The sequence below is a fragment of the Cyprinus carpio genome, chromosome B4, assembly GCF_018340385.1.
Source record: "Cyprinus carpio isolate SPL01 chromosome B4, ASM1834038v1, whole genome shotgun sequence".
NCBI lineage: Eukaryota > Metazoa > Chordata > Actinopteri > Cypriniformes > Cyprinidae > Cyprinus > Cyprinus carpio.
In genome coordinates, this window is record NC_056600.1 from 6,013,829 (window position 1) to 6,039,763 (window position 25,935).

Genomic DNA, 25,935 nt, shown 5'->3' on the forward strand with positions numbered 1-25,935 from the left:
TTTTTTGTCTAACAGAGTGTTTAAAAAACTTTAAAAATGTACAAAAAGTCTCCATTTCAAAAGGAAAAGCCACCCATTTGACAGAATTACCTATTTAATCTCTACAAGAATTTTTTCCCCCATTTTTTTTGTTCTCCCTGATTTAGTAAAGCTATGAGGACATTTTCTAGCAACACACACACACACACACACACACACACACACACACACACACACACACACACACACACACACACACACATATACAAAATGTGTGTAGAGGAAGGAACACGGCTCCTCCCGGCGGGTCCCGGATAGGAAGAGGGTGACGTCAGTGCGCTCCGCTCGCAGCAGATTCAGATTACAGTATACTGCGTGCGCATGTGTGCTTGTGTTCTTGAACGTCGGATGGTGGCTGGAGGAGGAAAAGCGTGTTTACACAGACGGGCCGAGCGCCTGGGGAATAGCGCACGGCGAGAGGAAGTGAGCCGGCTCGCTGTCTGCCTGCACCAACTTCCTGCTCAGAGAGAGAGAGAGAAAGAGAGAGAGAAAACAGTCGGGATCCCATTACAGTCCGACTGAGAGCTGCCGAGACGGCCGACAGCATGGAAAAACAGCCCATTATACGGAATTCTTTTTAATAAAGCGAAAAAGGACCCCAAAAAGCCTGACCATTACGCACAGGTATGTGAATATTCCATCCATGCTATTCGAACGTTTTATGCATGTTTTTAAATGTGTAATTACTTCATAATAACACTGAAAGGAGAAACCTTCCAAAGTACACGACTGAAACTTGATATCCCCAAAAAAGAATGAACGTATCCAAACGACGGAGCTGTTTGAAATGTTCAGAAGTGATGTTCGAGACTTAAATGTGTACAGTTATAAAGTAATTAATGTTTAAAAACGAATAGATCTCTGTTAGCCAGACACAGAAGACACTTCAAGTGTCCACCGTTCCCGTTACTTACGCGCAATTTACGCACCGCTTACGCACGGCTGAGGAAAGTTTGAATACCTGTTGAGCTCGCGATATCGTGATGTATATTTGAAAGATTTTGTTGGTTGTATATTCGAATACAGGGCTGATAGAAAAGACTGAAATTTGGCTCCTGGCGCTTTAAACGCACTAGTAGAGTTTCTGGTTTGTCTGGAAACAGCAGCAGACTAATTGCCATGAGCTTCCGGATTGAAACTGGCAGCAGACAGCATCTTGAAAATGAGTCATTGGGGCAAACAAAGAAACTTCAGTTTAGCCGTAGAGCTGATGTTACTCCTGCATCTGGATATGCTGGGGGTTATTTAATATGATTGGAGGAGATCGATGTTTGTGAGCTTAAAATGTGTTTGGAGACTTACTGTAAGTCATACATGTATGGACTTCAGATAGCAGATAATGCTAAGGTTTCCTCAGATCTAACCCAAGATGTCCCCAAGTGCACCACAAGTGTCCTAGCATAGCAACCAGGTGTAGTTTGTCAAGTCCATGTTTAACTCTGACAACAAGAACGTGTCCACATACTTTTGGTCTTCATTTTAAACTACTGTATTATCATTTAGAATGATATGTTTTGTTTTTAAAGCATGCTTGTGCATTATTTCTTTAAATCTAATACCACTCTGGATGCCATTTCCTTCTGTTTTGACGTTTTGGACAAACTGCGTGTTAAGTATACAGTCACGTTCCTTCTATCTACTTCCTGTATGGTTAGATGGGTTGGATAAATTTGCAATTTTGCCAGTTTTGGCGTCTAGACATTATTTCAAACACAAGACATTTAAAAAGCTCAGTGGTAAAACAAATAAAAAATCAACTGTGATTAGTACGATTATTATTTGCCATTTCTGTATTTTTTTAGCTTTAATATTACTGTATTTGCCCTGAAATGGGTTAAAAGAGGAACCATCATTTTGATCAAACAGCCAGTTAGATTCAAACAGTTTAATGCAGAGAGTAAAATGCAGTGAAATCTAGTTAAATGTAATCAAGGAATGCTTTCCAAGCCCTCTTTGACTATTATATCAAATTTTTTTTTTTGCTATAATATTTCTTTATTTTCCATGAATTTGCTTAAAAGAGGAACCATCATTTCAATAGAACAGCCAACTAGATAAAAAAAAAAAAGTTTAATGCAAGCATTCCAAAATTTAGTTTAAAGTATAACGAATGTTTTCCTTTTTGATATTTTGCTACTAAAAGCAATGATATTTTAAAGTGTCCAGATTCTTTCTGAAGCTACTATATGGACCCAGACACGCAGTCAGACGTTTTCGGATCTGTCTGTGTAATTTCAAGAGCTGCAGCTCTCTCTGGAGAAATGTGGTCGTGGAGAGAAGTCCTTCACGGCTCTCTTTTCTCCCTCTCTTCAGCAGGAGCTCCCTGAATTTTCCACTGCAGTCTGTGTGCGCAGGAAGAGCGCACATTTAGTCATGGCGAAGTAATGTCTGCGCACACCAACTAATCTCATTATGAGTTTCCGCTGGCACTACAGTGGAGGGGTTTGTGAGCGCGACGGCAAGTTTGGTGTTTAAAAACTGTCTAGGGGCCATTCAAAACACTGGGCTTGGGGTTTTGGGTCCAAACTGTCCCTGTGTGTCTGTTGCATGGTCTTGAAGGGTGTGAGCATGTCATTTTACACTGGAGAGAGCCTGGAGTGCATCTTCTCATCTGAAAGATTCTACTCTTTCCCATTTTATATACACACATGCACGTGTGTGAAACTTTAAAAATCAGCCTTATCAGGCAGTATATGTTTCCTGTTAAACCACTGACAGACCGAGCTGTTACCTGGTTCTGTCTACAGACATGTTCCTCCTGTCTATTTTCTGTATGGTTAGATGGGTTGGATAGATTTGATGGTGTGCAGGTTTTCTTGGTGTTTTCCATTGGCGTTTTTTGAAAACAAACTCCAATAGAGTTTTTTCACCTATGGCGATCCGAGAAGGAAAAGTTGAGCTGTACACCGAAAAATGACTAAAAAAGAGCAATTTGTAGTAGTGCATTTTGACCATATAAAATCTACTTTGTAAAATAATATTAAATTTGTATATCTAAAATTCATATATATCTGCAACTTGCAATTGTAGTTGTATTTAAAATAGTAAAACTAAATGACATCTAAATAAATAATGAATATACATGAACACTGATTATTTTTTGGAAACTAACTACAACTAGCTCAATTTTTGGTACACAAAATACAATTATGGTGGGTAATTTTTGAGCAGTAGAAAATTAACTCAAAACGCAAACAAATTAACAAAAGGGCAAATAAAACTGGCATATAGTGCAAAAACATGACCTTAATTATTCATTCCCCAATGCATTATGGGAACAGTGCATTATTTTATTAAATGTTATACTTTTTGAAATCTATTGCAGTTTTCTACTTTGAAACTGTTATAGATCAATCAAAGAAATAAATAAGTATTTTTGTAGATTTTGAAGTTCAGATAATTTATTGGAGAAAATAATACATCTTTTCTGCTGTATTTACTTCACAACACATTTTTCAGTGTATTTTCCACAAAGTAAACTCAGAAATTGAGAGTTTTTCTGAGGTAAATAAGCATTTAAAGTGGTAAAACAGTTTCTTTTTTTTTTACTGATGCTTAGGCTTTGATGGTATCTGTAGACTTTTTTTCAAATTTTCTGCACTATTTGGGAAAAAAACAAACATGTTTAAACAGAACTAAAGAGTACTACTCTTGTTGTTAAAAGATTTAATAAACAAACATGATTGATTGACAAGCGGATGTTGAGAGACAGAATCCCTGTGGACCTACTAATGCCATCTAACTGTAAAAACTATGGATGATTCATTTATTTCATCCCAAATTTCATGCAGTGTGTTAAAACATCTTTAAACCCAACGACCATGAAGCTGATGCATGCCAGACAACGGCAGAAGAACAGAGCCAGTGCAGCGCTATGTTCGAGTGTGTCTTTTTGTTTAGCGCACACGGTCTATTATTTATTTGTGTGTCTTAGAAAATCCTGGCTAAGGGTTCATACTTGGCTTCTGCACAGTTTATGTCATTGCTCATATTGAAAGATAAAAAAAGAGACTTTGCATGTGCAGTTTTTTTTCTCTCCATTTTTCCCCTCTTGAGATAATCTAACAATGACTTTTACAGACACGTTCTGTGCAGAAACCTCTCTAAACTGCCAAGAGCTTTTGAAATCAGCTCGCTCTGTTTATTCCCTTTGATTAGGGCAGTAAATCTGGGTATCAGTGAGTCCGTTGATCATGGTGTCACACATGTCTGTCTTTAGACGTCCATATGGATGAGAGGTGTGTGCCAGCATGAAAAGAGAAGAGGAAACCTCCCATTTGTGCCTTGTGTCCGTGTGGTCCCCACGTTCCCGTGTTTGCTCCCCACAGCAGGAATTCCTACCTTTCAGTTCAGGATCGGCATTCCCAGGAAGACGCCCTTCAAAGGAGAATTGGAGGAAGTCCTGATATAGACAGTTTTACGGTCGTTTAACGCAGATGCTCTGCTCAGAGGATGCTGGAGCAGGAAATGGTTTTATTTCGCTTCTTTGGGGGTTTGGAAAAAATAACTGGGTATGTGGCGTACGGCGAGCTTTCATGTTCTGCCCAAGAGTTAAGTATGAGATGTGACTGTAAATTGCTACATGAGTATGTATAATGAGATCTGTGTCACATATGTGGAAGAGTACTCAATGAGCATGTGTGTGTGTGTGTGTGAGAGAGAGAGAGAGAGAGAGAGAAAGCACACAATACTTCCTGATAAATATCTGTAGCCTGTATTGGCAGAATTTTCTGAGCACTTCCTTCTTTGTCACCACAGGTTTGGCTGAATCTTGCTGTTTATGTCTCTTTATGCTCCCTCTGGCTGATATTCCAACCAAAAGCATCTGAAAAGACAAAAATAAAAGTCGTGCACACCAAATTATGAAGCAGAAAGTCAACATGAAATCAAAATCTTAATATATGTTCCAGGTTTTCAGGAATTATTCACTGTTTGGTAATCCAAAGTGAAAAAAATAAGCATAATCTATCATCAAATTGTAATAAAACTACTTATTTTCTTAAAATATTTACTAATTTTCCAACCATTTTTCACAATTCAGTTGATGGATAATCAAGTGTTTTATGTACAAATGTCACATTACTACATTAAAATGTAATACAATTTTTATTTTCTTATTTTCTTAAAACATTTACTCATTTTGCAAGCATTTTTCACAACATTGATTCCCGGTGAATAAAATCAAGCGTTTTATTCAGAAATGTCTATTCATCAAAATGTAATAACTTTTACTTTTCTAATTTTCTTAAAATATTTTCTCATTTTCCAACCTTTTTTCACAATTAATTTGCCTACTGAAGAATAAAATCTAGTGTTTTATTTAAATGTCACGTTACCAAATCAAAACGAAAAACAAACAAAATAAAAACGTTACTAAAGTTTACTATTAAAACTTTATTTTTTTTTACAATATTTACTCATTTTTCATGATCCAGTTGTTTCACAATGGATAAAACCAAGTGTTTTATTAGACAATACGTCACTTTACTACATCGAAATTTAATAACTTTTCTTTTTTTTCTTTTTAAATATTATATTATATTATATTTACTAATTTTACAACCATTTTTCATAATCCTACTGATTCCCAATGACATTGTTTGGAAATACATCACATTACAGAAGCATAATGTGTCACGAACACCATTTCGTGTTGACATCAAGTGTTTTAGGTTTGATTTTAGCTTGTCCTGTTAGAGTTTGGGGTCATTTGCTCCTTTCAGCTCATTATTCGATCAATCCCTTGATGACTTCCAGAGCCAGCAGTTTGATGAGCGAAAAACCAGGGTGAAAGTTAAAGCTTGTGTGCAAAAATATGACAAAGACTTTCCCAAAATAAGGCCGTCTGCAACCAGGGAGTTCCACTTGGCCAATAAAACATGCTCCGTGTCAGAGCTATCCACACGTGTGAGTCAGCCAGCCTCGTTTCTCCATCTACCACTCCGTCTCGTTCGTTCCCTCCATCTGTCTCGGGAGAGCGTTGGCTCAGACAGCAGGAAGGCTGCAGTAAACGCCAGCCCGCCCTGACTTACTTGACTGACTTACAGTTACCAAAGGGCATGATGTAACGCTAGTTGAAACTGAGGAGTGTGTTCAAACACACACACATTTGGCAGCTTTGAATTCGAGTCAAACTGGTTTCCTCATGTCTATTAAATGCCTCTCAGACCTCAACCTGAGGTCCTTTACTGTTCCTCCACCCAGGTCTTCCTGCTGTCCTGCATCCCAACACTCAACACCACACCCTCAACTACAATTTTTCTTATACACCACATATACACTGAAAATAAGAAGAAACTCTGTGCTACAACATATTAAGTATATGCATGTTTCTTAAAGGGATAGTTTACCTAAAAATGAAACATCTGTGGTCATTCATGAGCCATCATGATGTTCCAAAGCCGCTTCATTTTCTCTGAGAAATTTTGAACAATGTTCATGTTGCTCTTTTTCATACAATGAAAACATGCACATATTGAAATCTGTGCTTTTATGTGATCTTGGAAGACTTGATAGTGCGCAAATCATATTGGATTACTTTTATGATAATTTTACGGTGCTTTATTTATTTGTTTGTTTGTTTGTAAATAACTGTTCTATTTTTATTTATTTGTTTGTTTGCTACCATGTTATTATCTAAAATGATTTTCATGATTTTTCATAATTAAAAATAGATAATTAAGTTATTAAACATATATTTTAATTATTTATATTTAAATTAAAGATTTAATAACTGCACTTGAGAAAACATATTAAGTTGAAAATACTTATTTCTAATTTTATATATACATTTATTTATTTAAGTTATTTTTCCCTTGTTGTATGTTCCTAATTGTATATTGCATTTTATTTTCAACTTGTTATTTTAACTTGTAACAGGTTAACTTGCCTTAACTTGTTGTTTGAAAAGTAAAACGTTAGTCTTGTCACCATAAAAAGCTCAATAAAACAATGAAAATGTTGCATTTCCTGGTCAAAGTCTACAGGTTTTGTAATGTATATATAATTTTTATATTTCCTTTAACCATGGATGTAGAGGAAGAGGTTATGAGAGTACACTAAGGGTAAGCATGTGGCTAAAGGGCATGACGACAGCAGTCACAGGAAGTGGCCCAAGCAAGATTTAAACTTCCTGTACTGTTGGGCTTTTAACATTGAACCACTGCACCTTCCTGTTGGAGTCAATCCCAGACCGCATGGAGGAAAAAAAACTCCTGTTCATTAGAAAATCCTTATCTTACACCCAATGGATCCAGATGACTGCAGCCTTGTTGTCTAAATCTAAGTGTGCTGAAAAAAGAATTAATTTGCCTTTTTTGTCAGTTTTTTAATTTGTCTTATTCAGGACAGTTTAGCATCACCCAAATCATGTTGTCTGAACTATAAATGTTACAATGAAAGGCTCTGCTTATGTCTAAGGTTTCTTGAAGGAATGTGAGGAGATATCATTGTGCACATCCTGTTTCGTGGGATCACAGCTTCCTGTCTGTGTCCTACCACAGCGCCAGAATATAAAGAGCACTTTTAACCATTTTCTGCTCTGAAACCCATTCTCAAAAACTGGACGATCTATCAGTCTTTATCTTCAACATGGGCGGCCATGGTGTATAAAGATTAAGTATGTGAGTCTGTGCATGTTGGATTAATTTTGGCAGTATTAAAGTCTGATAATAACGGTTTGGGTGATGTTCAAGGATTATGCAGCAGAACAATTTAAAGGGAAGTGTCTGACTTCATGTTTTTTATTACTGTTATTCTGGATCAGCTAGTATTTTGATCAAATGGAACTCAGATATACTGTAGCTACACTATGGTTCAAAAATTGTAATGTTTTTGAAAGTCTCTTATGCTCACCAAAGCTGCATTTATTTGATCTAAATACAGTAAAACCAGTAATATTGTGAAATATTATTACAATTTGAGATAATAATTTCCTGTTTTCATATATTTTAAAATATAATTTATTTTTGTGATGCAAAGCTGAATTTTTAGCATCATTACTCCAGTCTTCAGTGTAACATGATCCTTCAGAAATCATTCTAATATGCTGATTTAATGCTCAAGAAACCTTTCTTATTATTATTAATGTTGAAACCAGTTTTGCTGCTTAATTTATTTTGGAAACTATTCTTTGATAAATAGAAAGTACAAAAGAAAAGCATTTATTTGAAATAGGCTTTTTTGTAACAATATATTTACTGTCACTTTTGATCAATTTAATGCATCCTTGCTGAATAATAATAATAATAATAAAATATTTAAAAAACAAAACTAAATGATCCCAAACCTTTGAACTGTATTGGCCTATACCTTTTAGAATTCCCTTTCTGTTTGTTGAAGGTTTTGGCTCTAGTTTTTGCACATTTGGACTATTTTGTGCCCCCTTAACCTACTTATCTCTACCTGGTCACTCTAATCTGTTCCTAAACAGGATCTTGTGGATAAACTTCATGTTTACCCTGTTAGAAATCTCTGTTCACCAGTGGGTGTATTTGCCCGCCTTTGAGCTGACACCTTCGACTCAGAGAATTCAGCAGCACAGTCAATGCTGGAACATGTTGCTTATTTGCGATTCATTCCCATGTCAGTCTTTCTGGCTGATAGCTCTTTGTTGTTTATGAGCCTGTGCGTTAATGTACAACAGAACAGGAAATGCTTGCAGAGTTTGTGGGAGGGCACTCAGGAGTGACGTTTTTTGTTCATGCGAGAGATGAAGAGTGCAGAGGGAAAAGGGGAAATTAAAGGAAGACGATGAATTCAGGAGCATTCTTTATTGTGGCTGCGTTTTTACAGCTGATGCTCTGGCCTCTCCCTTTTCACCACTTCCTGTTCGAAACCTGCATAAATATGGTTAAAGAAAGGTTTTTTATACAAAATCACTCAACTCCTGGGAGGATGTCTGACTATCAGATCAATTAAAACAAGGTGCTCATTCACAGACATATACTAAATTTGGCTTTGCGGTACCACAGCATCTTCCTTCAGATCCTTAAACCTTAATAGGGTTATTAAAACCCACCTTTTCTTTCCCATTAAACACACAATGCATGCAGATAGAGTGTAAATTTGGCTAATTTGAATAGAATTGAAACTCTTTTGAAATTACACCACACTCTCACCTCGATATACACATTTTAAATCAGAACAAGAAGCAACAGCTTTGTTACAAAACAGCAACAGTCTTAAAAATAAATTTTCTATATTGGCATTCCATGAAGAACCTTTTACATCTATGGAATCTTTTCTTAAAAGTTCTCAAAAGAAGCATTTTTACTTAGTGTGAAGAGCATGTGTTAATCAAAAGTACCTTTTTAAGAACCTTGCTCATTGGAAAGGTTCCATGGATGTTAAAGGTTCTTCATGGAACTATTGATGCCAATAAAGAACCTTTTTGTAAGAGTGTACAGAGTGAACTGTAGAGTCTGAATTATGAACAAATGACTCTCTAACCGATTCATTGGAATGAATCTGTCAAAAATACTCACAAACAGTCTCAAACTCACAATCTCAATGGGTCTAATGACCCCACACTCTTAAAAATAAAGGTTACATATATGGGTTTTCCACATCAAAAAAGAAGAACCATTTTTGGTTCCGAACTTTTCAGTGAACATCTCTTAAAAAAAACATTTAACTAGGTTCTAATTAGGTTCAGGAAAAGAATATCAGACCGAATATGATTATTAAAATGCAAACTGTTAATGATTATAATTTTACCTCTCTTGTCTCACAGATATGGAGAGTGCTATCACGCTGTGGCAGTTTCTGCTGCAGCTACTGCTGGACCAGAGCCATAAGCACCTGATCTGCTGGACGTCCAACGACGGCGAGTTCAAGCTGCTCAAATCGGAAGAAGTCGCCAAACTCTGGGGCCTGCGCAAGAACAAGACCAACATGAACTACGACAAACTTAGCCGAGCACTACGCTACTACTATGACAAGGTTACTCACGCTCGTATTGGATAAATGCAACAATTTTACGAGGTGTGATTTGTATGGAAAATTTTACACCCCTACAACCAACCGTCAATGGGGCATTAGCAGATTGTACTAAAACGTACGATCAAGATTGTACAAATTCATATGAATTAGCCACCAATTCGGGTAAGATAGTTACGAATTGCCATTTGAGTGTATTGTAATCCGTTTTCTTTTGCAGAACATCATAAAGAAGGTGATTGGCCAGAAGTTTGTTTACAAGTTCGTCTCGTTCCCTGATATTCTGAAGATGGATCCCCAAGCGGTGGAGCTCGGTCGGGACGGGGGTCACGTCTCAGGGGGCGTCATGTTGCAGGAGGTGGAGTCAGATTGCGGCGAGGGGGAAGAGTCTCCAAAGCTGTCACTGTCATCGCTGAGAAGCCCCGCCTACAGGAACGAGTATCTTCACTCTGGTCTGTACTCGTCCTTTACAGTCAGTTCCCTCCAAAGCCCACCTCCACTGCTGCGTCCAATCAAAGTTGAGAAGCAGCGAGGGGGTGAAAGAGGGGAGGAGGGACAAACGGTGATTCGCTTTGTCACAAATCGATCAGAAAAGTCCGTTCCCCTGGCTTCCTCGCCACCACCTGCATCCGCAGAGGTCTTCTTTGCTTCAAAAACGTCCCCTTGTTCATCCCGTAGCCCCTCCCCTTCTCATAGCCCTGTCTACACGCTGCGGCCGGAGCGCAGCCCGGAGGCTCGCATAGACGAATCAGAGCAGAGCGCTCAGCCTCTAAATTTATCATCCGGCCACAGGGAGCGAGCTCAGAACTGGGCCACGCCCCTCGAGAGGAGGACCGGTAGCAACGGACTGCCTCCCAAAGCTCGGAAACCCAAAGGGCTGGAAATCTCTGCCCCTTCCATACTGCTTTCAGGAAGTGACTTGGGCTCCATCGCCCTCAACAGCCCAGCACTGCCCTCAGGGTCACTTACACCAGCCTTTTTCACTGCACAGGTATTAAACTGTCACATGTTCATTTACATTTTCACATGTATATTTATGTCACACATACATCTGTTTCCTTATGATCAAAGCAAATGATTTGTCTAAAATATAGAGAAAAACATGGTGCCTTCTTTTGACTAATAGCAAATAACCCCAGACTGCATAGCGACAAGCTCAGTCAAAAAGAAAGAAATGTCAAGTACATTCCATTTAATACCAAAAATTACTGATAAAGAAAACATTTGCTATTTTACACAACATTTGTGTGCTATATGTAATTTTTGTACAACTGTATTAGAATACAGTGTAGTTAGCTTAGCAACATGCTAATGTAAAGCTGTATTTAATACAGTCAACAGCTAAGCTAAGCATAGCCAAAATCTAAAATAAAGGTCAAAATGCTTACATTTAACTTAATATCATATATTATTGATCAATACTGTTCAAATTTAAATAAAAAATGACATTTTAGACCTTTTTTTATTATTTTTTTTGCTATGCTCATTATTGTGTAGTGAGCTTAGCAACATGCTAATGCAAAGTTCTCTTGGATAGAGTTGTGAGAAGGCAAGGCAGCTTTGTTTTTAACAAAGAGGTAATATTGATCTGATTATATTAGTGATGACCAGGCTAATTTTATCATTCATTTTACAATATAAGCAAGAATAGCAAGAAGCAAATAGTGCTCTAGTATTTAGTTGCTGTCTGTGTAGAGCTTTCGGATCTGAGGGTGTAAAGCTATAAAACAGTTCCATAGCTATAAATAAACACAAAAACATCCTCTCCGGCACTGTTTATAAGCCTTCAACAGGTAACAAATAGACAGGACACACACCTATACTGGTAATACAGCTATTCTATGAGACGTTTCGGTCTTTACTGGGTGTGTAGGGAGAGATGCGTGGCAGGCAGACGGGTTTTTAAAAAGAGGTGGAGTGAGACAGGAAGAGGAAAAAGACAGACAGAATGGCATAAGCGAGAAAAGAGAGACCTGTAAGTAAAGCCATATGTCCGTAATCTAACACACTACAGCATAGTGACACAGGACAGAGAAAAACTGAGCGAGAACGAGAAATTGATTTCACATGCTGCCCTATAGCCACAACCTAGTGAGCCAAAGTCCATGACCCATGGGAAGCTAAATGCTTGTGTGGATTTTTCTCCCACTTTCTCTCTTAAAGGGACAGGTCACCCAAAAATGAACTTTTTCATTGTTTTCTTACACTTATGTCATTCTAAACATGTATGACTTAGTTTTGATACAAACGCAAGCGCATGCATACGCTGTTTGATAGTTTGAATGAACACAGGCATTTCATCCTTGTCCAGTGTTTGCGTTATTTCTCTCTCAACGTTTTACACATTTAAGCTAGAGTTTCTAATATCTGTTAACCCCATTTGTCATCGCAGGTGTCTATAGGGGCTTTCACACCGGAGGAACCTTTTCATAGTTCCTAGAACTATTGGTGAAAGTTCCCGCTTTTTGGCGTTTGTACCGCAAGAACTAGGAACCTATTTAGTTCTAGGAACTCCATTTGGGGAAACTAAATTAGCTCCTATATCAGAGTAGGGTCTAAAAAAGTTCTGTAGGAACTATAATTGACGCAGTGTACACTGATTGGCCAAACGCATATGAAAGACTGACTACCTGGCATTTTTAAAAAGCCATTTAAAAATATTTACTCCACGAACATGGAAAACCACAATAACGACATTTACGTGTTGTCTGCTTCATTGTGTTCTTTTCTTTTCTGAGTTCCTAGAACTATGTAGTGCGAAAGACCCTTATTCTTGTGGCCATCATCAGTACTTTTTTGTTGTTGTAACATTCGCTTGTTTTTTGACTGTAAACAACGGATCATGGAATGTTGTCACCTTGTGGTCAAACTAATTAGTGTAAAAACAATACAAGGCACATGTGTATGCGCGGTTAGAAATATCTATTTTAAAATATATTATACCCTATATAAATATATAAAATTATACCCTAGCCTAGAGTAACTGCAGTATACTTTAGTAAAAGACAAGTTAAACTGCGTGAGTTCTCAAGGGGACGTTTTTCTGTCTTAAATATCAGCCTGTTCCTGTAGACCTTGGTTAGGATAACGCCATATTTAATTTTTGACAGGAATGAAAATGACGCTGTGAGGGATAGAAGTACAGTGCCTTCAATGGTTTGTACTGTTATTTAACAGCATACTGACTGTCCAGCCGATGAAACATATTTTTGAAAAAAACTTTTAGCAGACAAAAACTCCATAAAACCCTTTTGAAAGTTGGTGAAAATTACGAAATGTAGGACCTTCATACACTGTGCCATTGTAAAGACTGTAATGGTGTGTGTACACCAAAAGCAAATGTAATTATTCATGCAAGTAGATAACATAAATTCAATGAAAGGACGTGAATTTACGCCGGGCACTGCGAATGATGTGAATTGGGCAATGCCATTGCCATTAACGCGCAATATATGCTTCCATTGCATCTTCTGCGTAAGTTGAAAAATTTCAAGCAAGTGAGCAGAAAATTTGCAAGACGCATTGTTGCGCAAGACAGTCAGCGAAGAGCTTATTGACGAGTCCAGTTTGACACGTCCGGATGTATCAGAAAATGGAGAAGAGCATTATGGGTGATTTTATTTGCACGATTGCAACAAAAAACATCCCGCGAGTATTCTAGAGTGATAACGCAATGAGAATGTTCGCTTCGTGTTTGGCGTGTACCATAGACTATAGAATACCCAAGATGTGTAACTCTTATAGTTTTGAATGGGGAAAAATGCAATGCTCAATATGGCCACTCAATTGCAGGAACTCCGCCTTCTGAATGAAAGAGCCAATTGCTAACCGGTAAATCAGCGCTTCGCTGCAGCTGCCGTTAGAAGTCCTGGTTGTTATAGAAACAGTCAGCACTCTGAGACGTGTGCTCAGGACTGCGCATGTGCACTGGCTGATCTAGCCTGAAAAATAAGCTTTTTATAATGCTATTTGAGCAAAAGTAATAACATTTATGACACAGTTGTTGTCAGATTTCTTTGGTGATTTCAAATATGAAATTTAATTGTAAGCTTAGTGAACAGTTTTGGAGAATTTGATGTTTCCCCATTCAGAGAGATAGGAGTTACACTTGCATGCCCAAGAGGCGTTTCAAAGATGTACACACCATAAGTCTATCCATCAAATCCCCATTTACATTCAATATGGCATCTAACTTGACTAAGTTCCATTGTATGACGTCAGAAAGTTTGAAACAGTGCACAAGCCATATGGACTAATTTAATGGTGCCTTTTTGGAGCAGTGTTGCCAAGTCCACGGTTTTCCTTGGGCTACATTAACATTGTTGTCGTGGGTTGTTTTTCCATGTCCGCTGGTTTAAGCGACCCCGATAACATGATATTTAGCCCCTAAAATGCTAATTTTACCAGGGGAACCCCATAAAAAAAAATTATCCCCCAGAACACAATTGGGCTAGTTTTGAGTAGCAATTATTCGGGTTTTGTTGTGAAAACCTGGCAACCCTGTTTTGGAGTTCAACAGTCCCTGGTCACCTTCAGAAAATTGAAATCGGGACAACTGTCCACAAGAGACAAAGTTAAACAGATTTTGAATGACATGAGTTTGAGCACATGACGGAAGTTTAATTGGGGGTGAACTGTTGCTTTAAACATACTGAAACATCTACAACAGACAGACAGTTATTTCATAACGCAAGATTGAGCAAAATGCTCCATTCGCTTGGACAGCTGAAACAAGCGTCAACTATGTCCAGGACAGTCGTCCTACTGCTTACAGGCACTGCATTTGTGCAACATACCCTTGACGCTCCAAATTTGTCCTGTTAAGGTGAAAAAATCTGGGAAGATTTTTTTAAAGGGGTTCTCAGACTACTTGTGCATGACAGGCTTCACATGCTATTGCCTGCAAGCTGACGCAAAGACGTGTCTGGACATGCAGAGACTCACATTCGTCTTTCCAAAGTTTCAAAAAGACATTTTTGAATTGGGATTTCATGATCCATGACTTCAGTGACTAATACAAATAACATCTCATGTTCCTGTTCCCCCCTTGCACAATACCTCCCTTACTCCTCTCTCTCTCTCTTTCAGACTCCCTCTGGTTTGCTTTTGACACCCAGTCCTCTCCTGTCCTCCATTCATTTCTGGAGCAGCCTGAGTCCCGTAGCCCCTCTCAGCCCAGCCAGGCTACAAGGACACGGGTCACTCTTTCAGGTACGCACAAAACATACTTAAACCTATAAAAATAGGAATCTGAATGCGAGGATGTGTTTTCGCAATGACAAGTGAGTTAGTTTTAGAAACTGATTCGTTTGTCTGTTTTGTGAGCGTGTTTGTGTTTGGTGTCATGTTTCAGCCTTCATGTGAGCGAGAGGGGAAATCCTGTGGATACTTCCTGTTCTGGCCCCGGGGAGAGTGAGTGTGTAGGGAGGTGTGTGTGTGTGTGTGAATGAACAAAAAAGACAGAACGCAAACTGTATCTTTATGCTCATCTTGCTTTTTGAGGGGAGCGTCCAGTCTTTACTGTAAACTTCGCTAGGCAGCAGGAAACTATTAAGGTAACCATGGGCGACGTTTGGCTCCGCCTTTACAGGAATAGTGACACCTCATGATGTGCACTTTTACTACCTCACACACACACACAGACAGACGTACACTCATTCCCCCACTCTCACTTCCTCCCTGGGCAACCGTAGTGGGAGATTTCTGGTTGGTCACATGATTGGCGTTCCTGCTGTTATTGGCTGCAATGGAAAACTTTTGTGGCACGTCTGGCTTTTTTTCTTTCACCGTGCAATTCTTCTTTGGGTTTTTTTGTTTGTTGTTGTTGATTTTCTATACCTGTAGAACATATACCAGGAAAAATAGATGCTTTTGAGTCAATCCGGGAAATGGATTTACTGGTGTGAGTGTGTGTGTATTAGGGTTTGGAAATAAGCTACAGATGTTTCCTCTCTGCACTGGATATTGGGGGAAAAACAGCTTCCTGTTAAAAAAGGGAGGGGGTGATAACTGAAAAAGACTCTGTGTCTGTGTGTATAGTCAGCTCTCACATAACAGGAAGTTCCTCTCCTAGTGCTACCGTGATGGACTATGAGTGTTTGTCTTGTGAACCACAAAGACAGGGTTTTTTTTCCCCCCTCACTGAGGTGTATTATGGAAATATTTACAGAAACTGTTAAGAAATGCCCAGGTATTCTTTCAAAAATCAAAAGTAAGTTTTTTTTTCTTCTTTGTTCTTTTTTGAAGCCCACCTTTAAGTACACTTTATGGTGGCATTTGTTGTACTGAATTAAATTTGTTTTTTTTTTTTAGAAATGAAAGAATAAGGTTAATAATTTAATAATTAAAAAAAAAAACATTCATATATTACAGGAATACGATTTCTGGGGAAAATGTCCTGAAAATGTTGTCACAATACCAAAATCATTCTTACAGGCTTATTTATTTATTTGTTTGTATCTTTATTAGGTTAAATTAAAATACATTTAAACATAATATAATTATTAATAGAACAATACTGCTACTAATCTTAATAATAATAATACATATAAGGACATGTCCATTTCACCTGAAAATCAGAAATAACAAACTAAATAAATATGAACAAACAAACAGACTTATCGAACCAATAAATAAATAAATAAATAGTAAACATGATAATAATACATGAAACGCAAGTAGTATTTAACCTCAAAATCTAAATTAAATAAATAAAAGGTAATAATAATAATATATTTAACAAACAAACATGGAAAAAAAAAAAACATAAGGAAACCCCCCCCCCCAAAAAATAAACATTTTATTAAATAGTACCTGGACATTTCTTGATCAGATTTAACCATTCAACCCTTTAATAAGATGTGTGAACCATTATTTGGTCTGGTTAATTTTCTGTTAGATGACATTTCCTGATACTATAATTTGAATGTTATTTCCCCCTCACTATAAAGCATTTGCTGTACAGCTAGCAAACACAGCACATGAAGACATTGTGATTCAGTATGTGTAGCATGACCTCAATGTCCTGTTTGCTTTCTGACTCTCACAGTTCCCGACCCTGCTGAATGGGCCGCTCCCAGTACCCCTCCCCAACCTGGACTCCTCTTCATCATCATCATCCTCCTCTCTCCTCCTCTCCTCCAGCGCCCAGAAATCCTGATTTCTGGACACTCCACATATCCCCTCCCCAGAATTATACTTTTGCTCTCACACTAAGAAGGAATTATGGACCTTCATGTCATTTTTGAGCCAGACTGCACTTCACCCCCTTGTGGCCACCTACACCTACAGCACCCTTCAGTTCTGTTGAATTTTGGACCAACAAACTGTGTGTTTTCTTCTTTAACTCAGGCTGCCATCCAAACAGCTCACCAAAATTCCTCGTCAAGCTCTTAAAATAGGGGAATTATGATGAGGTAATGCCAAAGAACATGAAGTGTCCTTTTGAGAAGATGGTGAGTCATTGGAAACGGAGCCTTAGAGAATCTGTATCCTGGAGAAAGTGTTCAAGACTGGACTCTTCGGCAAGTTTTTTGTCAAACTCTCAATTTCAGATAGAAACAAATGATGCTGAATGATGTAAAACACGTTTAAAACAGCGTAGACTTTCTCCCTACTGTTTTCCATTCCCAGGGTGCTTCAACTGGAAAGACCTCGACCAGTTAAAAAAAAGAAACAAAAAAAAAAGAAATGTTTAATCCATATTAAAGGAATTTCATTAGCATTTAAGTCTCTTTTTTAATCTTTCCGAGGCTGTGAACCGGGTTTCTGTTCATTTGTTGTTTGTTTGGTATTGAAATGTATAATATTGTGTTGTATGCACTGTGCTTCAAATGTAATACCGGCTGTGCCTTTTTTTTGTGTAAGAATTGTGTATTTGTATTATTTTTCCTGCTTAAATACGTTTTTGTAATAGACGAAATTCCATTTCAATATTGGAAAGAAAAGCTTTGTAATAGCTTCCAGGTTTTTTTCATTAATGAATTGATTAAAAAAAAGTGTATTCTCGTATTAATTTTATATTTTTTGCTTTTCAAGAGTCAAGAAAATGTGCCTTGTGTTTTTAAAATAAAAACAAGCGTTGAATGCGACGCAATGCTCTCGCGTCTGAACGAACACCTTGCATTTGTAGATGAAATGCACACAGACACACACACAAATATAATAAACAGACGACAGAGAGTTTGCTGTATGAAACAGACCATGTTTACTTCACTGATTAAGAGAAATAAATATCTGCAGTACAAAGAGTTAAACGGTCAATTCTGCTGACAGCTGGGACTGAGAGCGTCAGTGTTTCACGGAGGCGGAGCTTACAGGACACCATGCACTCCATGCGTCACACGCAATCACGCACACACTCACGCACGCATCTCCAGAAACAATCCGACTCCGATTTGACAATATTAATTAACATCTGTCAGTTAAAAAACAAACAAAAAAAAAACGTCATCTAAAATCTGTTTGATATCTTCTGCATTCTTCATGTTTATAAATGCTGGGAAAAAGAAACATTGGTCCAACGCTGCGGTCAAAAAGTTTTTTTTTTTGTTATTACTTTTTTCTTTTATACACACAATATCGTTTTCTCTTCTGAATAAAATCAAGCACAAATGTGGGACAGTCGGACTCCAACATGCCACATTAAGATACCATTATTCACAGAAGGGTCAATATGTAACATAAAAAAAAAACAATCTCTTAATACTGTTAGTGAAACTAGCTCATCTTCATAGCCATCGCTTGCATGGAGCCTTTCAAGGGCTCTGTACAGTTTCAGATCTCCATTTTCACACATACAACCTCACTTTCTCGCTCTTTTACAAGCGTTGCATACACTCGGAAGCTACAGAGGAGCTCTATTAATAGAAGAAACTGGTTTTGATGATCCATCAGGAGCTCGAAAGGTCAAAGAAAGAATTAAAAACACATCTGGCATACAAGCACTTCAGTTCCAATAGGATCACTCTGAATGAATGCAAAAGGAGAGATGGTCCGGTTCTCAGTTCAAAACGGTGAGGTCACAAAGTTCCTGCTGGTCCAGTGTTTGTTTTTTTCCACCCTCGTTTTGCAAGTCCACCTGGACAAGATCCCCCCTTCACCACACGACGCCTCCTATAAAAAAAAAAACCACTTTTTTCTTGAAATGATACGTTAAAATTTGAGGTCTTGGAATGAATGTTTTGAATCTGTCGCTCGGTTTGAATCGCCATGCCAGAAAACCAAAAGCAAAGTCAAAACACTCGTATAGGCATTCCACCTCTGTAAAACCAACACAATGACAGACGGACAGCTGCGATATCAACATTTTGTTTCAACAGAATTATAATCGTTCTTTTAAAACAAAACAAAAACATGGGACTGATGTGTCCACGAGGGGCGCCCCGAGAGTGAGGAAGTTACGTAGAGACAGTAGTCAATTAGCAGCAAAACAACCCCTCCGTCAATAAATATATACACGTTCACACGCTCGCACACCCTAAGCGTCACACAGGGCAAGGGGAAGGGGCGTCCAGACGAGTGGCCGATGGGCGCTCTGGCTCAAGGCTGCATGCTTGATGGCGGGACACTGGGGGGGGTTTTGGCGGATTCGGCCGATCCCATTCATCACGCATGCACACGCGACAAACACCCCTCTCTCTGTGAGCAAGGGGGGACTAAGTCTGTTAGTCTATACAACACAGTCACGGAGTAAGAGCTGTCGAACTGATCCGTCAAGTGTGTGTGTGTGTTTGTATGCAAGAGTGTGAGAGCAATGGGCAAGAGTGTGAGGAAACGCAGCTTAAAACAGCATGCTCTGCCGTCTGTTCTTGCTGTTGCCTGCGAGGAGAGAGACAAAAGGATGAGAGTGAAAAGGAGCAAAGAACAAGGTGTGCAAGGTTACAAAATATGTCTTCTAATGAATAATTTTAAATATTCAGTAAAGAAATGTATTAGCTTTATATAGAGGAGAGAACACGGTGTACAAGGTTACAAATTTTTTTTAAATGATATGTAATCAATTTAAAATATATATTTAGATATATTATTACAGCAGAGAACAAGGAGTATGCTATGATGCAAATATTATTTATAATTTTGTTATAACTTTAAATATATAAAACGTACTTTATATATAATTTAAAAAATATATTTAGCTATTACACACTAATTACATTAATATATAAGAGCACAAAGGGTTAGAGGTTACAAAATAATGTTAAAAAAAACATTAAAAATATTTAAAATGTTATTATGTATAAAATGTATTATTAAAATAATATATTTATAAAATATTTTTGAAATTTTTATTAAATATTATGAAATATAAACTATTTTATAATATTATTTTATAATACTTTTTAAAAATATTTAATTTATTGAAATATAACATTCATTATATATGATTTATAAACCATATTATAAATCAAAGAAAGAAATGTAACTTATTTTACATAATATTTAACATTTATCGATTCATTAAAAAAAAAAAAAAAAATCATTAACAAATCCATTGACAGTGCTATTAAAAGATGTTGTCATGATTTTGCTGGCATGTAACACTTCTGTTGATCCACCAGGAGGTCACAGGTATCAGTTAACCTTAAACTATTTTTAAATAATGTATAATTAATAATTGTAAATAATTGCCCAAATCTAAACACAATCACATTAACCAACATGTTCAATAGCTATTGGTCTACACGACCATTGCCACCTAGTGCCAGTTCCCAAAACTACTGACACTGACCCATACTGACTAACTACTATAAGATTATCTGAACATAATTACGTGTATAAAAAAAACACAGACCTGTCTCGGGGTACGAGGAGTTCCGGTAACCGGGGTCCCTCTGAAGCTGCACTTCCTTCAGTGTAAATATGGATATGCCTGCACAAACACAGCATATCATGAGAATGAGGACATATGAGCAATTATGTGAAGTGTATGTGTGTGTGTGTGTGTGTGTGTATAAAGACACTCACTTTCTGGCAGTGTGTGCACACGCATGCCCAGACTCTTGAAGTAGGAGTGTTTCATTGATTCATCTGCAGAGATCCTCTTCTTGGACTCATACTATGGAGAAAAAAAATAAATAAAGGATGAAAGCCTTGTTAGATTGATAAAGGGTAGTTTAAGTTATCACAGTGCTTTAAAAGGGTTAATGGAAAATAGGAGTGTTCAAGATAAAGAGAGGGAAAATCATTTACAATTGTTTGTGTGTGTATGTAATGCAATCCATTGTTCTGGCACATTCTTACCCTTAGAAAGGACAATAACAGTTCTATTCCTTCAGTATCCAACCTGTAGATGGGAAGGGAGGAGAGTGAGAGAGATGTGACCATCGGCAGGTTGACAAATTAGACTGGCAAACGTAAGGAAGGAAGCAAACGGCCTCAGAAATTCCACAGGATATCCTGCTTTACTGGCACACACATGGCTTTCTAACATACACCAGAACACACACACAAACTTTCCCACAGCAGCATCCGCACACTCACACACAGGCTTTGAGGTCATGGTCATTTGCTCTGTGTGGCAAGACAAACACACCTTAGCCACCGCACAGACACTGAGCACACAAACTCATAACAAACACACACTGCATGAAACAGCAAAACAGCAGCCGGAGAGACACACAGATAGAGCGCAGGTACCTGGGTGCATGATTGATGAAGGGCTGAGGCTTGTATTTGGGGAAGTTGTAGGATTTGAACTCTTCGATTGACGAGATGCCGGGCCAGTTGTCCTCTGTAGGTGTACCTGTTTCACACAAAGCCAAAACATCCATTCAACACTTTATACTTTAGAGCCTGTCTTCGTTTAGCACAAAGCTAACATTTTCTAAACAGAGCTGATTAATTTTGGATTTTACAGGACTTAAATTCCGGATCCCTTTTGATCATGATCTTTCTGTATTTACTTCAGTGTTTATAAATTCAAAAATGTACAATTTCTTTTGTAATGTGTGTATATATATATATATATATATATATATATATATATATATATAATTATATTGTGTATATTTAAATTATATTATAAAATAACATGCTACAGAGCTTAAACTCATGAATTAAAAGCATAAAGCATGTTTATCATGGAAGTGGTGTAGTACAGTATGTATAAATTTTATACATTTTAAATTTACTTAATGTTAATATTTTAAATAATTTTATAGATATTGCAGAAGTGCTAATCTCTAAAAAAATAAACCATAATTAATAAAAAAAAAAAAAAAAAAAAACATAAATTAATATTTACTTAATTAATTACACAAACAAACCAAAAACAAATAAAAACAACTAATAAATTAAATCAATTCAAGCTATCCATTCTAAGCAGTGGAAAGCCCATAAATTGCTTAAAATATGATTTACATTTGCATGCATTTAACAGATGCTTTTATTTAAAACAACTTGCACTGCACTGAACACCTTTCATTCAATGAAAGGCATTTTTTAACCTTTTTTAATCAGTTAATGCTTTCGCTGGGAATCAAACCCATGACCTTGGCATTGTTAGAATCATGCAGTACTGTTTTGAGCTACAGTTTAAAAAAATTTAATATAGCTTAAAAATAGCTTAAAACCTCCTTTCCAGGTCTTTTTTTCTGAGATATTTCCACACTGCAGGATGCACAGTGAAACATCAGGTGAGTGTCAGCAGGACAGGATTTCAACTGAACTGTGGTAACCTACCATGTGATCTCACTGTTTCCATTCAAAAGCGTGTGTTTGTGTGTGTGTGTCTGTGGATAGCAAGCATGGCAGCTCAGATGGTTGCAGTTTGTTTTTAAAGCAGGTGAGAAGCACTTCTAAAACTGAACATCATGACACATCTGGTTTGAGAGTGTGTGTGTGTGTGTGTGTGTGTGTTTAATGTCGTAATGTCTGGAGTTGAAGTGCGTGTTTCATCACACAGGCTCTGAATTGAATCATTTAGTTGAAGAGCTGGGTGTGAGTGAGTGTGTGCGTGGGTGTGTGTGTTCGCTCACCCAGTAATCTGAAGATTAGATGCAGCTCATCTTCAACGGTGGATCCTGGGAACAGCGGCCGACCTGCGGCCATTTCATAAAATATACATCCGACACCCCTGAGGCAGAGAAAGAGACAGAGAGAGGATAAGACAGAGCATACAGGACAGGACTGAATGTAAATGTGAAACATCACTCACCACATATCGATCTGTGTGGAGTACTCGGAGGATCCCAGTAGTACATCAGGAGGTCTGTACCATAAGGTCACCACCTCATTAGAGTATGTCTTAGTGGGAACTGACTTGGCTCGTGCCAGACCTACCAACACACAAACAAAAAACATTTATTTTTACAGTGAAATAAAAGTATACTATATTTTTAATGAAAAAGAAATAACATGATATAAAGTTAAATGCATATTTTGAACATATTATAATATATATAAAAAAATACAATAAAGGCAACATATAAAGTTCACAAAATATATAGTAAAATTTGCATACATTTGAAATAATACACTTAGTATTTATATGTTGAATAAAAGTTAATAAATAAATTTGTAAATCAACAAATTCATGATATATTACAATGTATTTTTAATGAAAAATAAACTACATATGATATAAAATTAAATACATATTTTGAATATATAAATATTATAATATAAAAAAAATCAATAATGCATTCAAAAGGAGTGTACTGTGCACTTTTTTCATTTAAAAATAACAAAGTGCAAAAACATTTGGTTTGCAAACACTTTAAACAAATAAGGTTCTTTTTTACAGCAGTTTTCCTTTAACAGTAGCAGTTAAAATATTTCTTGTAAATCTCAACTTATAACATTAATGTAATCAAATTAAATATAAAACCAAAGCTATTTGCCACTGCCAGGGCATTAACGTTTTTATACATAATATTTTATAGTTTGTTATAGAAAAACAAGTTGTGCTCAGAGCCTCTATCATAACATTTTAACAGGCACCTTCCGAGTAGAGACCTGCACTATCGCGGGAACCCAGTGCGGCGCAGGACAACACTTGATGGGCAAGGGCGAGTGCGGGCGGGTAGAGACTTGTGTGTGTGGGATGCGGGAGAATAAGGGTGTACTCACACTAGGCAATCTTAACCAGGCTCAGTTCGTTTATCCTCCCCTGGCTCGGTTGGAAGAGGTGGGCCAGAGAGCGGTTCAGTTATATATAGATCAGCGAGTGTGAGTGCTGACCGCACTGGAGGGTGCAGCATGATTCCGTATATATATTGTGAGAGGGCCATGTGTTACCGTGTCCCAAATGACTCAAAATAATAAACCACAAAGTTAACAAAACAATGCACTCCACGGTGCTGAGCGAGAGTGCTTCTCTGCTGTCTTCACGTGCTATCAAAAAGGCCCGTTTCCCATTTATGAAGTCGTGATTTCAAGCATGTTGCATTCTTTTCTGTTAAAAATAACAGTGAACAGTGGTTTGTGAATGTTAATGCTTGGCCTTAGCATTCCTGTGAGCGCTGCTGCAGTCTTAGGCCCACCCCAAATGCTCTCATCGGTTGAGACGCGTGATGACAGCAGTCCCAAGCCAGTACTGATCAACATCCCACCCCTCCTGTGACCCATGGTTTGCCTGTATGTATTTTCAGAGCCAGTGCGCAATGGATTTTCATAATAATAAAAAACTGCGTTAATGCACAATAAAATAACTGTCGGCTTAAATCAATGAATGCGTTAAAGCGATAAGCCCAGCCCTAATATATATACACATATAAAGCTATATATATATATATATATATATATATATATATATATATATATATATATATATATATTATATACTATATATATATATAACAGAATATTTTCTGCAAAACATTTATTTGACAGCATAATGCTAAACATACCAAAGTCGGCCAGTTTGAGTTCACCCCTTTCACTGATGAGCAGGTTCTGTGGTTTCAGGTCCCGGTGCAGAACCTTCCGTCTGTGACAGTACGCCAGTCCTCTCAAGATTTGAAACAGGAAAATCTAGAACCACACATGGACTACAGGTTAGAGGACCAGAAACAATGTTTCATGTGTTAAATTGCACTAATAGCAACAAACCAACTGTTTATGTCTACTTAAATCCATTTGGTGTAGAATAAACAAACATGGGACAGACCTTAACATTGTGCATGCTCATGATGTTTCCACAATCGTCCATGTACTGCTTCAGATCCTTATCCTGCAGGAAGCCATCACAGAATAAATAAATAAATAGAGCAAAAAAACAAATGGATCAGTATGAGAGGAGCAGCATGAGACATTCACTCACCAGATACTCAAAGACCAGAGTGAGGGATTTGTCCGTGTGGACAATATCATGAAGCGTGACGATGTTGGCGTGCTTTAAATCCTTCAATAATGACACTAAAGAGAGAAAATGGCAGGATCAATTCAGGGCACTATAGACATGAGTATCTTGGCATCCAAAGGGGTTTTGAGGATGAAGAGAAAGAGACCCAGAGAGAGATTCCTCACCCTCTCTAATAGCTGTGCATGGAGCGCCCTCCTCATGCTCCAATCGGATCTCTTTCAGAGCTACCAGGTTGTCTGTCAGTTTGCTCCGCCCCTTGAAAACAGTGGCATACGTCCCCTGTAATACAATTATAGCAATGGTTAGATTTCAGAATGCAGAAAGACACTAGGTATGTACCAACATTTAATGACAATTATCAAACTAATGTTGTTGACTTCAATAAATAAATAAATAAATACATAAAGTAAAAAATTAACAACAATTGAATACTAGACCCATACAGTAGAACTAAAAAAAAAAAAGTAAATAAATAAATAGTACTTTAAAAAATCTTTTGTACAGTCACACAAGTTATATACTATGTGTATATGTGTATAACGGATAAATAATTTCCTGACAATTATCAACAATTTTTATCAGTTTTAAAAAAAAGTATATATAAAAAAAAAAGAGTAAGATAAATAAATATTAAAAACAAACAAAAAAACAAA

At 37.4% G+C, this 25,935-nt stretch overlaps 2 protein-coding genes across 5 annotated transcripts in view; one reads left to right on the forward strand and one right to left on the reverse strand.

The window, feature by feature from the left end:
- The first annotated feature begins 337 nt into the window (after window positions 1–337).
- Window positions 338–17,988, forward strand: elk3 (ETS transcription factor ELK3). Of its 2 annotated transcripts, XM_042721694.1 has the most exons (5): window positions 338–663; window positions 9,773–9,981; window positions 10,199–10,969; window positions 15,067–15,189; window positions 17,027–17,988. In XM_042721694.1, the coding sequence occupies exons 2-5, from the start codon at window positions 9,775–9,777 to the stop codon at window positions 17,135–17,137; spliced, it is 1,212 nt and encodes a 403-aa protein (XP_042577628.1). In that variant the 5' UTR covers window positions 338–663; window positions 9,773–9,774; the 3' UTR covers window positions 17,138–17,988. The 2 variants fall into 2 exon arrangements, with proteins under 2 accessions (XP_042577628.1, XP_042577629.1); XM_042721695.1 differs by lacking the exon at window positions 338–663 and having other exon boundaries at window positions 9,882–10,023.
- Window positions 17,989–19,097: 1,109 nt separating this feature from the next.
- Window positions 19,098–25,935, reverse strand: part of cdk17 (cyclin-dependent kinase 17) — a 48,949-nt gene continuing 42,111 nt past the window's right edge. For all 3 annotated transcript variants that reach the window (XM_042721698.1, XM_042721696.1, XM_042721697.1), the window contains 11 exons: window positions 25,447–25,561; window positions 25,241–25,335; window positions 25,088–25,150; window positions 24,828–24,951; window positions 23,135–23,255; window positions 22,956–23,053; window positions 21,616–21,721; window positions 21,220–21,262; window positions 20,944–21,034; window positions 20,771–20,848; window positions 19,098–19,797 (listed from right to left, as the gene is read on the reverse strand). In XM_042721698.1, the coding sequence (XP_042577632.1) occupies window positions 19,760–19,797; window positions 20,771–20,848; window positions 20,944–21,034; window positions 21,220–21,262; window positions 21,616–21,721; window positions 22,956–23,053; window positions 23,135–23,255; window positions 24,828–24,951; window positions 25,088–25,150; window positions 25,241–25,335; window positions 25,447–25,561 (972 nt within the window). In that variant the 3' untranslated portion in view covers window positions 19,098–19,759. The remainder of the gene's footprint in view (window positions 19,798–20,770; window positions 20,849–20,943; window positions 21,035–21,219; window positions 21,263–21,615; window positions 21,722–22,955; window positions 23,054–23,134; window positions 23,256–24,827; window positions 24,952–25,087; window positions 25,151–25,240; window positions 25,336–25,446; window positions 25,562–25,935) is intronic.

Coding starts and splice junctions, on each gene's coding strand:
- elk3 (XM_042721694.1), top strand. CDS start 9,775: ATGGAGAGTGCTATCACGCTGTGGCAGTTTCTGCTGCAGCTACTGCTG. Junction 9,982..10,198: donor TACGCTACTACTATGACAAG/GTTACTCACGCT, acceptor TTTCTTTTGCAG/AACATCATAAAGAAGGTGAT. Junction 15,190..17,026: donor GACACGGGTCACTCTTTCAG/GTACGCACAAAA, acceptor TGACTCTCACAG/TTCCCGACCCTGCTGAATGG.